Below are 10,772 nucleotides of genomic sequence, written 5' to 3'. Positions count from 1 at the left end.
CTTCTGGTCAATCTTCCATCCGTATATCTGTGCTTCAGATACACAGGATACCAGCCCACACGCCTTATAAATATCATGCATAGACCCCTGGTGATGTGCCTAGGAAGTAGATTCTAGGAGATTCCAGGCTGATCTCCACAGTGCAGGTTGGGAAACTGTGAACTATTTGAGAGACCCAGTAGGTTAGGTATGACATAGCACTGAGAAAACTCAGAAATAAAGGTCTGAAAACAGCTCCGTGTCCTCACAGGTAGACCTCATTGCATGTTCAGTGGGTTGTGTCTATGGCATTTCTTGGCACATGATGTAAAGCTAAGGGGATGGCATGGGGTAAGCATTCATCTGCCAAGAAGGGGCTCTGGATAGGGCTGACTGGAGGAAGGGGCCCAGGTCCCAGTATCTTGAAAAAGTGATGTCACTTCCTTGGTGACAGGCCTGCAACTGATTTGGAACTCTGGTAACCAGGCACCTGCATTCCACAACTGCTCACTTTACTGGAGACAGTTGAGAGAACAAGATGTCCTCTTGCTGTTGTCCTACTTTGAGTTGCTCTGGGCTCTGGAGAGTCCAGAGTGAGAGATGTTCACGTAGCTGTCGACGTCAGCTCGGCCCTCTTCTCCGACGTTTCTGCTTATGTGGCAGGAGACCTCAACAGGTACAACAAGGCAACCTGGGGAGGCCACTGGAGAGCAGGCACACTGTGATCTCAGCTGAGCGGGCTCCCACCTCTGCCACCTCCTTGTGTGTGTGTCTGTGTGTTTATGCATGTGTGAGTGTGTCTGGGTGTGTGTGTGTATGTGTGTGTGCGAGTGTAGAGGGGACCGAGGAGAGGAACATGCCCTTCTGGGCACAAACCAGCTGCCAGCTGTTGGCAGCCTGACACACCTTTGATGTTCAGACCCCAGGCCATAGCAGGCAGATGAGAAGGGGAGTCCTGGGGACCAAGCTCAACTCCCAGTATGGGAGTCATGAGCCCAAGAGCCTCTTTCATCTGGCTTCCTCCTTGCCAGATGTCTCCACAGCTGCCCCTCTGGCCTGAACAGGAGAACGTGGTTTCTAATGCAGGTGTCCCCTGGGGGTGATGTCGCGGGAGGACCCTAAGGTCTCTTGGCCCTGTATTTACGGGGCACTCTATTTGCAGAGCTGCACCCAGGAGGTCTTGGAAGAGATGGTCTCTGGCTTCAACTATTCCAGCTCCCTAGACAATGATCTGGTGCTCCCGACAAACAGGGATCGGTGCTGCTCTGAGGTAAGAAACGGAAGAGGGCTCACCCCAGAAATATGGCCCCCACACGAATGAGGAGAGAAAGCTGGGGCCCTCCCCTAGTGTGTCCACATGAGTGTCCCACAGGCCCAACCGCAGAGAGATCTGAACCTCTACGCCTAGCCTCCAGCTACGTGGGATGTGGGAGGACACTCTTCACCTGTGTTGGAGTGGTGCAGGATATAGTTCATGTTTTGAGGAAGTGGAGGGCTTTGTTTTGTTTTGTTTTCCCAAAGCCATGAGTATCTTTGCATTCTACTTCTGTTTTTTTTTTTATAATAAAGTTGCTTTTATTGGTGTTCAGTTTGCCAACATACAGAATAACACCCAGTGCTCATCCCGTCGAGTGCCCCCCTCAGTGACCGTCACCCACTCACCCACACCCCCTGCCCTCCTCCCCTTCCACCACCCCTAGTTCTTTTCACAGAGTTAGGAGTCTTCATGTTCTGTCTCCCTTTCTGATATTTCCCACACATTTCTTCTCCCTTCCCTTATATTCCCTTTCACTATTATTTATATTCCCCAAATGGATGAGAACATACACTGTTTGTCCTTCTCCGACTGACTTACTTCACTCAGCATAATACCCTCCAGTTCCATCCACGTCGAAGCAAATGATGGGTATTTGTCATTTCTAATGGCTGAGGAATATTCCATTGTATACATAAACCACAGCTTCTTTATCCGTTCATCTTTCGATGGACACTGAGGATCCTTCCACAGTTTGGCTATTGTGGACATTGCTGCTGTGAACATTAGGGTGCAGGTGTCCTGGCGTCTCACTGCATCTGTATCTTTGGGGTAAATCCCCAACACTGCAATTGCAGGGTCGTAGGGCAGGTCTGTTTTTAACTCTTTGAGGAACCTCCACACACTTTTCCAGAGTGGCGGCACCAGGTCACATTCCCACCAACAGTGTAAGAGGGTTCCCTTTTCTCCACATCCTCTCCAACATTTGTTGTTTCCTGCTTTGTGAATTTTCCCCATTCTCACTGGGGCGAGGTGGTATCTCATTGTGGCTTTGATTTGTATTTCCCTGATGGCAAGTGATGCAGAGCATTTTCTCATGTGCGTTTTGGCCACGTCTGTGTCTTCCTCTGTGAGATTTCTCTTCATGTCTTTTGCCCACTTCATGATTGGATTGTTTGTTTCTTTGCTGTTGAGTTTAAGAAGTTCTTTATAGATCTAGGAAACTAGCCCTTTATCTGATACGTCATTTGCAAATCTCTTCTCCCACTCTGTAGGTTGTCTTTGAGTATTGTTGACGGTATCCTTTGCTGTGCAAAAGCTTCTGATCTTGATGAAGTCCCAATAGTTCATGTTTGCTTTTATTTCTTTGGCCTTCGTGGATGTATCTTGCAAGAAGTTACTGTGGCCGAGTTTAAAAAGGGTGTTGCCTGTGTTCTCCTCTAGGATTTTGATGGAATCTTGTCTCACATTTAGATCTTTCATCCATTTTGAGTTCAATTTTGTGTCTGCTGCAAGAGAGTGGTCTAGTTTCATTCTTCTGCATGTGGATGTCCAATTTTCCCAGCACCATTTATTGAAGAGACTGTCTTTCTTCCAGTGGATCGTCTTTCCTCCTTATTGAATATTAGTTCACCATAAAGTTCAGGGTCCACTTCTGGGTTCTCTATTCTGTTCCATTGATCTATGTGTCTGTTTATGTGCCAGGACCACACTGTCTTGATGACCACAGCTTTGTAGTACACCCTGAAATCTGGCATTGTGATGCCCCCAGATATGGTTTTCTTTTTTAAAATTCCCCTGGCGATTCCCCTGTCTTTTCGGATTGCACACAAACCTTAAAATAATTTGTTCTAACTCTCTGAAGAAAGGCCACGGTATTTTGATAGGGATTGCATTAAACGTGTACATTGCCCTGGGTAACATGGACATTTTCACAATATCAATTCTGCCAATCCATGAGCATGGAATATTTTTCCATCTCTTTGTGTCTTCCTCTATTTCCTTCAGATGTGTTCTGTAGTTTTTAGGGTATAGATCCTTTACCTCTTTAGTTAGGTTTATTCCTAGGTATCTTATGCTTTTGGGTGCAATTGTAAATGGGATTGACTCCTTAAGTTCACTTTCTTCAGTCTCATTGGTAGTGTAGAGAAATGCCACTGATTTCTGGGCATTGATTTTGTACCCTGCCACGCTACCAAATTGCTGTATGAGTTCTAGCAATCTTGAGGTGGAGGCTTTTGGGTTTTCTATGTAGAGTATCTTCTGTCTTCTGTTTTTATTATTTCACCTACTAGTCCCAGATATGCTTTGGAGAAGCCAGCTCCACCGTCCCTGCCGACCTTCTCTGAGCCCTTCCAAATCATCACACTAAGGAGGGTGATTTAACACAAAAGCAAGGGCGGGATGAAGTCATCCTATATGTTTTCATATGAAATGTTTACATAGTTTCTCCCTATATGTTTCTCAATAACATGTCATCTCTCAGAACACATCAGATCATTGTAGGCCCAACAGCTCATGAGCTGTATCCTGATAGATCTTCGTAGTCCTCCATCAAAGGGGCCGTCTGCCACAGGCATTCAGACTCTCAAGGCCCTGGCCTTTGACCTAATGCCATTCTCTTGCCATCTCTGCAGTCCTGCAAGGAGCACCTTATGTGTCCCCACAGACTGTTTGGGTTGCTAGACCTGCCATAACCTGGAACCCCAGATGAGGGGGAAGGCCTCTGATGCCTCCTGGCACCAGTAGCTGGCTCTTTTTGGAATGATCCACCCAGGAACTCTTGGATGAGTTGCTCATCCAAGAGTTCAACTCCTCCATCTCCCCTGACAAGCAGAGGGGAATCAGGCCACCAACCACATCCATTGAAGGCCTGCAGTGAGAGCAGGCCCCCATTCATGTTCAATCCACATGCAGAGAGGATCAGGGCATGCCCAGAGCCTACTCTAGAAAAAACTGACACCCTTGGGCCCTGCAGGAGAAGGGAATTTTCCCTTGAGCCTTCCTCCTAGGTCAGGGACAGCCGAAGCCACATCCGCTTAAGGGAAACCCCATGCAGCCCACGCTCTGGTCTCTTCTCACCTGCGATGTATATGATCTTGAACAGCATTTGAGGGTCTAGGCCTCTGTGTTCTCGTGGCAGTTGGGATGTAACTGAAGACTCTGTGGCATCCTGGTCTTCGTAAGAGCTAGTAGTTGAGAGGAATGCTGTTGTTGCTCGGCTAACAGAACGTGTTGAAGTGGCCAATGCTTTACCACGTCTTCTCTAAAACCAGTGGTACTTTGAAGCCTCGAACCTTTTTCTGTGTGGGCACTCGAGTCCCTTGTCCTGTGCAACTTTCTGAGGGGTTGGGAGTCTGTGGGCGGGGCGCCAGACCTTGATCTTCCCAGTGGTTCCCGGTTTGGAGGCTGACTACAGTGCCCCTCCTTGTGTCTCTGGTGTGAAAAGCAATCAACCCTATCCGTGAGGGAGGCCAGGACCATGCTGACGCTCAGAGAAGGGAGAATGGATGATTTTCTACAGTCCTTGGTGCCATCCTTCCAGGACAGAAGCCTCATCATCAACCCAGTCCTTTCTTGTCTCTACCAAGTGTTCACCACAGCCCAACGAGTCCTGGGCCAGCAATTCTCTAGGTGAGTGACCACCCCATACACCACTGGGGCCAAGAACAGAAGCTTTGGCGAGCAGACCACTCACCAATCTGCCACAAACCTAAGCCCCAAATCCGGTGTGCGTGGAGGATGCAGTAGAGGAGGCCCTTGGCCATTGAGAAGAGAGAAGAAGTAGAAACACCAGACTCAGACAGGTTTTCTGGATGACCAGGTCATCTACTGCAAGGCCAGCAACAGGGGGTTGGAAGTCATGCTGAGGACATTCTCGGGGACCCCTACACAAAGAATGGTGCTATGCGAGTACCACATGGCATGAAAGGCCATGCTCTGATGCGGCTCCGCACCTGACTCTCCCCAGCACCCTCTCTCCCATCTCGGGGACCTGGCCTGACCGCAATCTGCAGGACACCTGGCCGTCCCTGCACCGGGCCTGCTTCGATGTACAGGAGTCCTGGGTGCAGGCAAACCTGTATGCCCTGTATTGCCATGCCCCCATTATCGTGATGCCACGGCAACTTCTGCAGCTCACGGAGGCAGACGCAGAGTCAGAGGGTAAGGGGGATTGCAAGCTGGGCAGACTATCTGGGATGGGGTCAGGGGCTGCGTGTTTCTCTATCGGCCATGGACTCTGCCCTGTTTCTGGAAGGACATGGGGCAAGTCAGCCCTGTGGACAAACATTTCTCCTTATCCTGTCCCAGTGCCAGCTCCACGGCTCCTTCCGGCGTCTCCTCCGTCGGCTCCTCCAGACCTGAAACAAGAGCTGGTGCCTTCCTCACGTGTACCGGGTCCTGAACTGCAGTCAGTTCCACCACCAGCCTTCGTGGGGACTGACACTCCTTCCCTAAGCACAAAGACGGAGCCACCTCCAGCCCTAGAGGCCACCTGCTACTGGGGAACCCCCGCGCACCAGCGGCATGAGGAGCAGCCTGGGCTCATGGCCTTCCCTCCCAAGCTGGTGGCAGAGCAGTTGACCTCCATAGACGCGGTGAGCAGCGGGGCGCCCAGGCCGGGGGGCCGGGGCAGGCTTGCTTCCTGCTGTCACCTGCCCCAGTCCTGCCTTTCCCTGATGCGCACTTGTGTGGTCGGGGTCCAGATCTCAGCTCCATCCCTTACCAACCACCTCACCCTGTCCAGTTCCTCAAACCCTTGCTCTCACTGTCCAGCTGCAGACTGTGGAGCTAGACCATGGGATGGACTGACCCAGAGTCCCTGTGTCGATTACATGAGCCAGAACTGATACGTAAAGGGGCAGGCCCTGGTCCTGGGCGGGCAGCGGGGGCAACTCACTGTGTGCGGCCGAGCCCACGACTCACCACGCACCTGCCTTGGAGGCCGAGCACCCCACACTTATTAGGCATCTAATGGAAACCGAAGTTCAGGGAGGCAGACAAATGTGTGGCTGTCCCCTACTCTGTGAGAATGTGCTGCTGAGAGGGGAGGAGGGCCAGGGCATGAACACTGGGAGGGGAAGATGCCCCCTGAGGATCCCCCTTAAACTGCCACCTCTAACTTGAAGTTAGTGGGGATGATCAGGGTACAGAGCCCTCCTGCCCCCCTACCACCCCCTGGCAGTACCTGCTCCTCGTTCATCCTGCACTGGGCTCCCTCAGGGAAGAGCAATGGAGGGCAGTCCAGGGACTCTAACTGGGTCAGGCCACTTTCTGTGCTGGCTGAGCCCCGGCTCTGACAGGGGACCCCTATGTAGGACATGAATCCTGCATGTGCAATGGCTGTGTGAGCGAGCGTCCCCCTATTCTCTAGGATCTTTTCAAGAAGGTGCAGCCCCAACAGTGCCTGGGCTCCATCTGGTCCAAGAGAAATGAGCCTGGATATGAGCACCGGACATGCACAGTCAGTGCCACCGTCACCCAGTTCAACAACGTGGCCAACTGCGTCATCACCACCTGCCTTGGCAACGCACGCATGACGGCCCGGGACAGGGCGGAGGTGGTGGAGCACTGGATCAAGGTGGCCAAGGTCAGCCTACGGGAGGCCCGGCTGACCTGCTCTTCTGAGCCTGGCAACTGCTCTTCCCTTGATCATTCCTCAAGGTTGAAGTCTCTGCTCTGAGTTCTTCTTCCCGGGAACATGCTGCCCATCCCTTGCATGGCCTGATGTTGGGATGCTCAGTTCCCACATGACTCTTTCCTTGGAGGGAAGGGAAATGCCGCCTCTCCCCAGCAGGGCTCCTCGGGGGGTCCTCCATGCGCCCTTCTGTAGGCCCCTGCACATCCGCCTCATGCAGGAGAGGAGACTGACACTGAGCAGAGTGCAGCTCTCCAGCACACAGGGCTCCTGCTGGCCACCTGACAGCTCATGCTCTTCCTCCCCAGGCCTGCCGAACCTTACGGAACTACTCCTCCCTGCACGCCATCCTCTCGGCTCTGCAGAGTGTCTCAATTCACCGCCTGAAGAACACATGGGCCAAAGTTTCCAGGTGAGGGGTCCTTGCTCCAGAAGGACCATGAACGATGAGAGATGTCCCATAGGCCTGTCCTTTCTGGCTTCCTCGGTCACCCTGGACTTCCTAGGAGGCAGGAATCCATGACAACAGGATGTGGGTGGGCAGGCGGGCAGGGGATTTTCTCAGGCTTCCTGGCCAAGAGGCCACCATGCCTCCAAAGGTCCCCATTTGGGGAGTCTGGGCTGAGCTGAGGTACAAGGTTTTGGATGCGAACATGACAGCAACTAGAGTCTCTTCGCAATTGAAACCAAAACTGACCAAAGCAGAGCTGTTCAATTAATAGGGCATCGGATGCACCGGATGACCCTCCAAAGAGCTCCCTCCCGTGTCCTTCAACGACCTGAGTGCTCAGAGGAACCCAAGGAAACCCTGATCCAGCAGTTGAACTCCTTCGAGGTCTCAGATCACAGGGTCTGCCCTCAACCCGACCCTAGTGTTCCAACATCCGTCCTGCCTTCTTTCTCTCTCCTCAGGAAGAAGATTCAAGCATTTGAAAAACTGTGCTCCCAGGACAATCCCCAGAGCAGGAACCTGCTTCTCAAGGTAGTATGGGAGGTGTTGGGATAGAAAGAGAGGCGGCGTGGGAGCAACGGTGTCCTACGTGACTGAATTAGGGACTGGCCCGGAGCATTCCTTCGGCGAGTGAAGCCTTTGGCATGAACGTGGACGCAGCCTGGGGTGAAAATCCACCAGGGGTGGAAAAGCAGCTGCTGCTCAACCAGGATCCCTGAGCTGGACCCTCGCGCTCCCTGTCGCCAGCCGGTCCCGATGGGGGCCTCTCCCGAACTGGAGAGCCCAGAGGACAGGCCTGCGCCCAGCGAGGGGTTTGAATGGGATGAGGGCCCCAACGGGGATGGTAGGAATAGGACCCTGGGTCCTCGGGAGACCGAGGGAGGGAGCTGGAATTCGCCCCTTTCCCAGTGAGGAACCAGGCTCAGGGAGGCCAGGCTGCAAGCTCCAGGTCACACGGGGAGTGAATGCTGGAGCTGAGGTTGTTCTGGAATCCCTCACGGGAGGCTGAAGGAGGACGTCGCGGCTACCCTCTGCTTCTGGTCGATGTCCAGGGTGTGAGGTCAAAGATGGGTGGTGGAAGGGGAGGTGGGCGGGGTGTGGGGGCGACTGGGTGACGGGCACTGAGGGGGGCACCTGATGGCATGAGCACTGGGTGTTATTCTATATGTTGGCAAAATGAACAGCATTAGAAATAAATATATAAATAAAAAGAAAAGAAAAAAGAAAGTTTGGTGGGAGTAGTGGCCCGAGGTGATCACGGTCTTGAGGAACTTGTCCTTGGCCCTACAGGACCGGCCGGCTAAGCTTGGAGCCCTGGGGATCAACATGCAGACAGCATGGAAGAGGCGGCAGCAGCAGCAGGTGAGCGAGCCCCGGATCCGTGGCCTCGAGCCCAGAGGAGAGGGTTCTCCCCGGAGAGCTGGAAGGCCCCAAATCAAGGCAGGTGGGGCCGTCCAACTCCAGCTCTGCCTCCCGTAGCCACAGCTTCGACAACCCTTCTTTCGAGGTGACCCGGAGGAGGGTCTATACAGCTGGAAACAATGTGCCTGTGGGGGGCAGGGCCCGGGACACTTACACCCCGATGTCCTACAGCTCGCCCTTGACGTGCTTAGGAGGACTCTGGTGTTGTGGGAGGGTGAGGGGGGGAGCCCAGGGGAGGCCCCAAGGGTCCTGGTGTGCACCACGTGGGAGCTGGGGCGGGCGGGCCGGGGTGCTGACCTGTCCCAGGGAGGGACCCCGGGGACCCGAGAGCAGGGCCTCATTCCTTCCCCCCCCCCCGATACAGGGTGTCGTCCCCTTCCTGGGCACCTTCCTCACCGAGCTCTTCATGCTGGATACTGCCATGGAGGAGTACCTGGAGGTGCGTGGGCCCGGGGCTGGGACGGGGGGCCAGAGTCCTGATGTGGGGGAGCACAGGGCCCCTGAGCCGAGCCCCGAGCTCTCCGTCCTTGACAAGTCTCCCCTCGTGAAAGGCTCCCCGCTGCCCTGGGTGTGCGGGTCCAGGGCCCAGGTCTGGGAGGAGTGAGGGAGGCTGCACCTAGGTCACGGGTCCCGAGATCGAGTCTGCGGCCCGAATGCCAAGCGGCCGAGGTCAGGCTGGGTGGGCCTCAGCCTGTGGGGGCAGAGTGACGTCAGGGTCCCCGGCCTGAGCGGGCCCTTAGCGAGCCTCGCATCTCCTGCCCACCTGAGGCTTTGGCCTCCCCTCCTGTGCTCTGGGACGCCAGATCCGCTCCCTCCCCGCCAGGTCTCCTTTCCCTGGACCCGGGGCCTGGCCTGGATCGCAGGCCTGTCACCGGGGGGTCCTGGCCCCTGTGTGCCTGGCCCTAGGGCGTGAGTGGGGGTGGGTAGCGGCACCCAGTAGCACCCGAGGCCTCTCCCCGATGGACTGTGCTTGTCTGCTTTCCAGGGCAATGAGGTCAACCACCGGAAGAAGAACAAGGTGAGGCTCTCTCTGAGCTCCTGCATGGAGGGGGAGGCTGGGGCTGTCAGAGGGGTCCCCGGGAGCACCACGCCGGGCCTCCATCCCCTCATTGTCACATTGTCGGGGACGGTTCCCTGAGAAAGGGAAAGTCCCCGCAGTTGGCCAGGCCAGAGGCGCGGCCATCAGGGACACCTGGCCAGGGCTGGGCCGGGTGGGCTCCCCTCTGAGAACCAGCTGGGACGGGAGGAGTGTGCAGGATGGGGGGTCGCCACGTGTCAGAGACCAGCCCCGGGCCCCTGTCCCCGGGCGCAGCCCCCGAAGGCCTCGCCGCCCCCAGGCTCCTCATGCCCCCGTCCTCTCTCCGGGCCCAGGAGTACCGAGTCCTGACCGAGATCCTGCTGCTCCAGGTGGCCGCGGATCGGTACCGCATCGAGCCCGAGCAGCCGTTCCGGGCCTGGTTCCAGTCTGGGACGTGGCTCAGCGAGGAGGAGAGGTGAGGCCCCCAGGGCTGAGGGCGGGAGGGCGGCCTGCTCAGGGGCCCCTCAGGGATCCTTCTCCTTTGGCTCCCGGGGCGGCCTCCAGCCCTGCTGCTGGGGCTCCAGGCTCCAGCTCCTTGGAAATCCCAGGGGAGACTCCGGACCTGAAGCTCCTGCTCAACTCACACGTGTCCCTCTGTCCTCAGCTACACCCTGTCCTGCCAGCTGGAGCCCCGAGCCGGCCACCAGACAGGAGGAGCCGGTCGCAGTCACCCTCAGGCCTGAGCCGAGGTGCAGGGGCCTCAAGGGGACGGGGCCCGTCTGTGCGACACCACTTCCTCCCGCCTCTTCTATTGGGAGGACGATATGTCATTGTCTTAACTCATAAATGGAAGATTTCAATGTTGTGATATTAAAGCCGCTTTACTGTCCAGGAGTCGTTTGGGTCTTTTGCTTCCTGTTGGAATCTAAGAGAATCAAAAGGTCTCATAGTCATTTTCTATCTTTTCCCCCCAGATATTGTTTTCTTTATTGACCAGGTACAGACAGAG

General features: G+C 55.2%; 2 protein-coding genes across 3 annotated transcripts; both read left to right on the top strand.

Annotated features, from left to right (window-relative positions):
- Positions 1-474: 474 nt before the first annotated feature.
- Positions 475-8,875, top strand: LOC140604001 (ral guanine nucleotide dissociation stimulator-like). 2 transcript variants are annotated; one of them, XM_072774856.1, is made up of 9 exons: positions 475-655; positions 1,142-1,249; positions 4,683-4,867; positions 5,205-5,398; positions 5,546-5,832; positions 6,609-6,824; positions 7,181-7,284; positions 7,785-8,376; positions 8,614-8,875. In XM_072774856.1, exons 1-8 carry the CDS (start codon positions 518-520, stop codon positions 7,876-7,878), a joined length of 1,326 nt encoding a protein of 441 aa, XP_072630957.1. In that variant the 5' UTR covers positions 475-517; the 3' UTR covers positions 7,879-8,376; positions 8,614-8,875. The 2 variants fall into 2 exon arrangements, with proteins under 2 accessions (XP_072630957.1, XP_072630956.1); XM_072774855.1 differs by having other exon boundaries at positions 7,785-8,383.
- On the top strand, positions 8,440-10,652 carry LOC140604002 (ral guanine nucleotide dissociation stimulator-like). Its single transcript, XM_072774857.1, has 5 exons — positions 8,440-8,685; positions 9,110-9,184; positions 9,731-9,763; positions 10,117-10,238; positions 10,428-10,652. The coding sequence occupies exons 1-5, from the start codon at positions 8,650-8,652 to the stop codon at positions 10,504-10,506; spliced, it is 345 nt and encodes a 114-aa protein (XP_072630958.1). The 5' UTR covers positions 8,440-8,649; the 3' UTR covers positions 10,507-10,652.
- The last annotated feature ends 120 nt before the right edge of the window (positions 10,653-10,772 follow it).

The sequence above is a fragment of the Canis lupus genome, chromosome 14, assembly GCF_048164855.1.
Source record: "Canis lupus baileyi chromosome 14, mCanLup2.hap1, whole genome shotgun sequence".
Lineage (NCBI taxonomy): Eukaryota > Metazoa > Chordata > Mammalia > Carnivora > Canidae > Canis > Canis lupus.
The sequence above is the reverse complement of the archived record's forward strand: the minus strand, read 5'-3'. Positions and strand labels throughout refer to the sequence as shown.

Bases quoted from the DNA above. Each gene is read 5' to 3' on its own strand.
- LOC140604001 (XM_072774856.1), top strand. From the start codon at position 518: ATGTCCTCTTGCTGTTGTCCTACTTTGAGTTGCTCTGGGCTCTGGAGA. The intron at 656-1,141 runs GTACAACAAGGC...CTCTATTTGCAG, and splicing joins GTGGCAGGAGACCTCAACAG to AGCTGCACCCAGGAGGTCTT. The intron at 5,399-5,545 runs GTAAGGGGGATT...ATCCTGTCCCAG, and splicing joins GGCAGACGCAGAGTCAGAGG to TGCCAGCTCCACGGCTCCTT.
- LOC140604002 (XM_072774857.1), top strand. From the start codon at position 8,650: ATGCAGACAGCATGGAAGAGGCGGCAGCAGCAGCAG. The intron at 9,764-10,116 runs GTGAGGCTCTCT...CTCCGGGCCCAG, and splicing joins ACCACCGGAAGAAGAACAAG to GAGTACCGAGTCCTGACCGA. The intron at 10,239-10,427 runs GTGAGGCCCCCA...CTCTGTCCTCAG, and splicing joins TGGCTCAGCGAGGAGGAGAG to CTACACCCTGTCCTGCCAGC.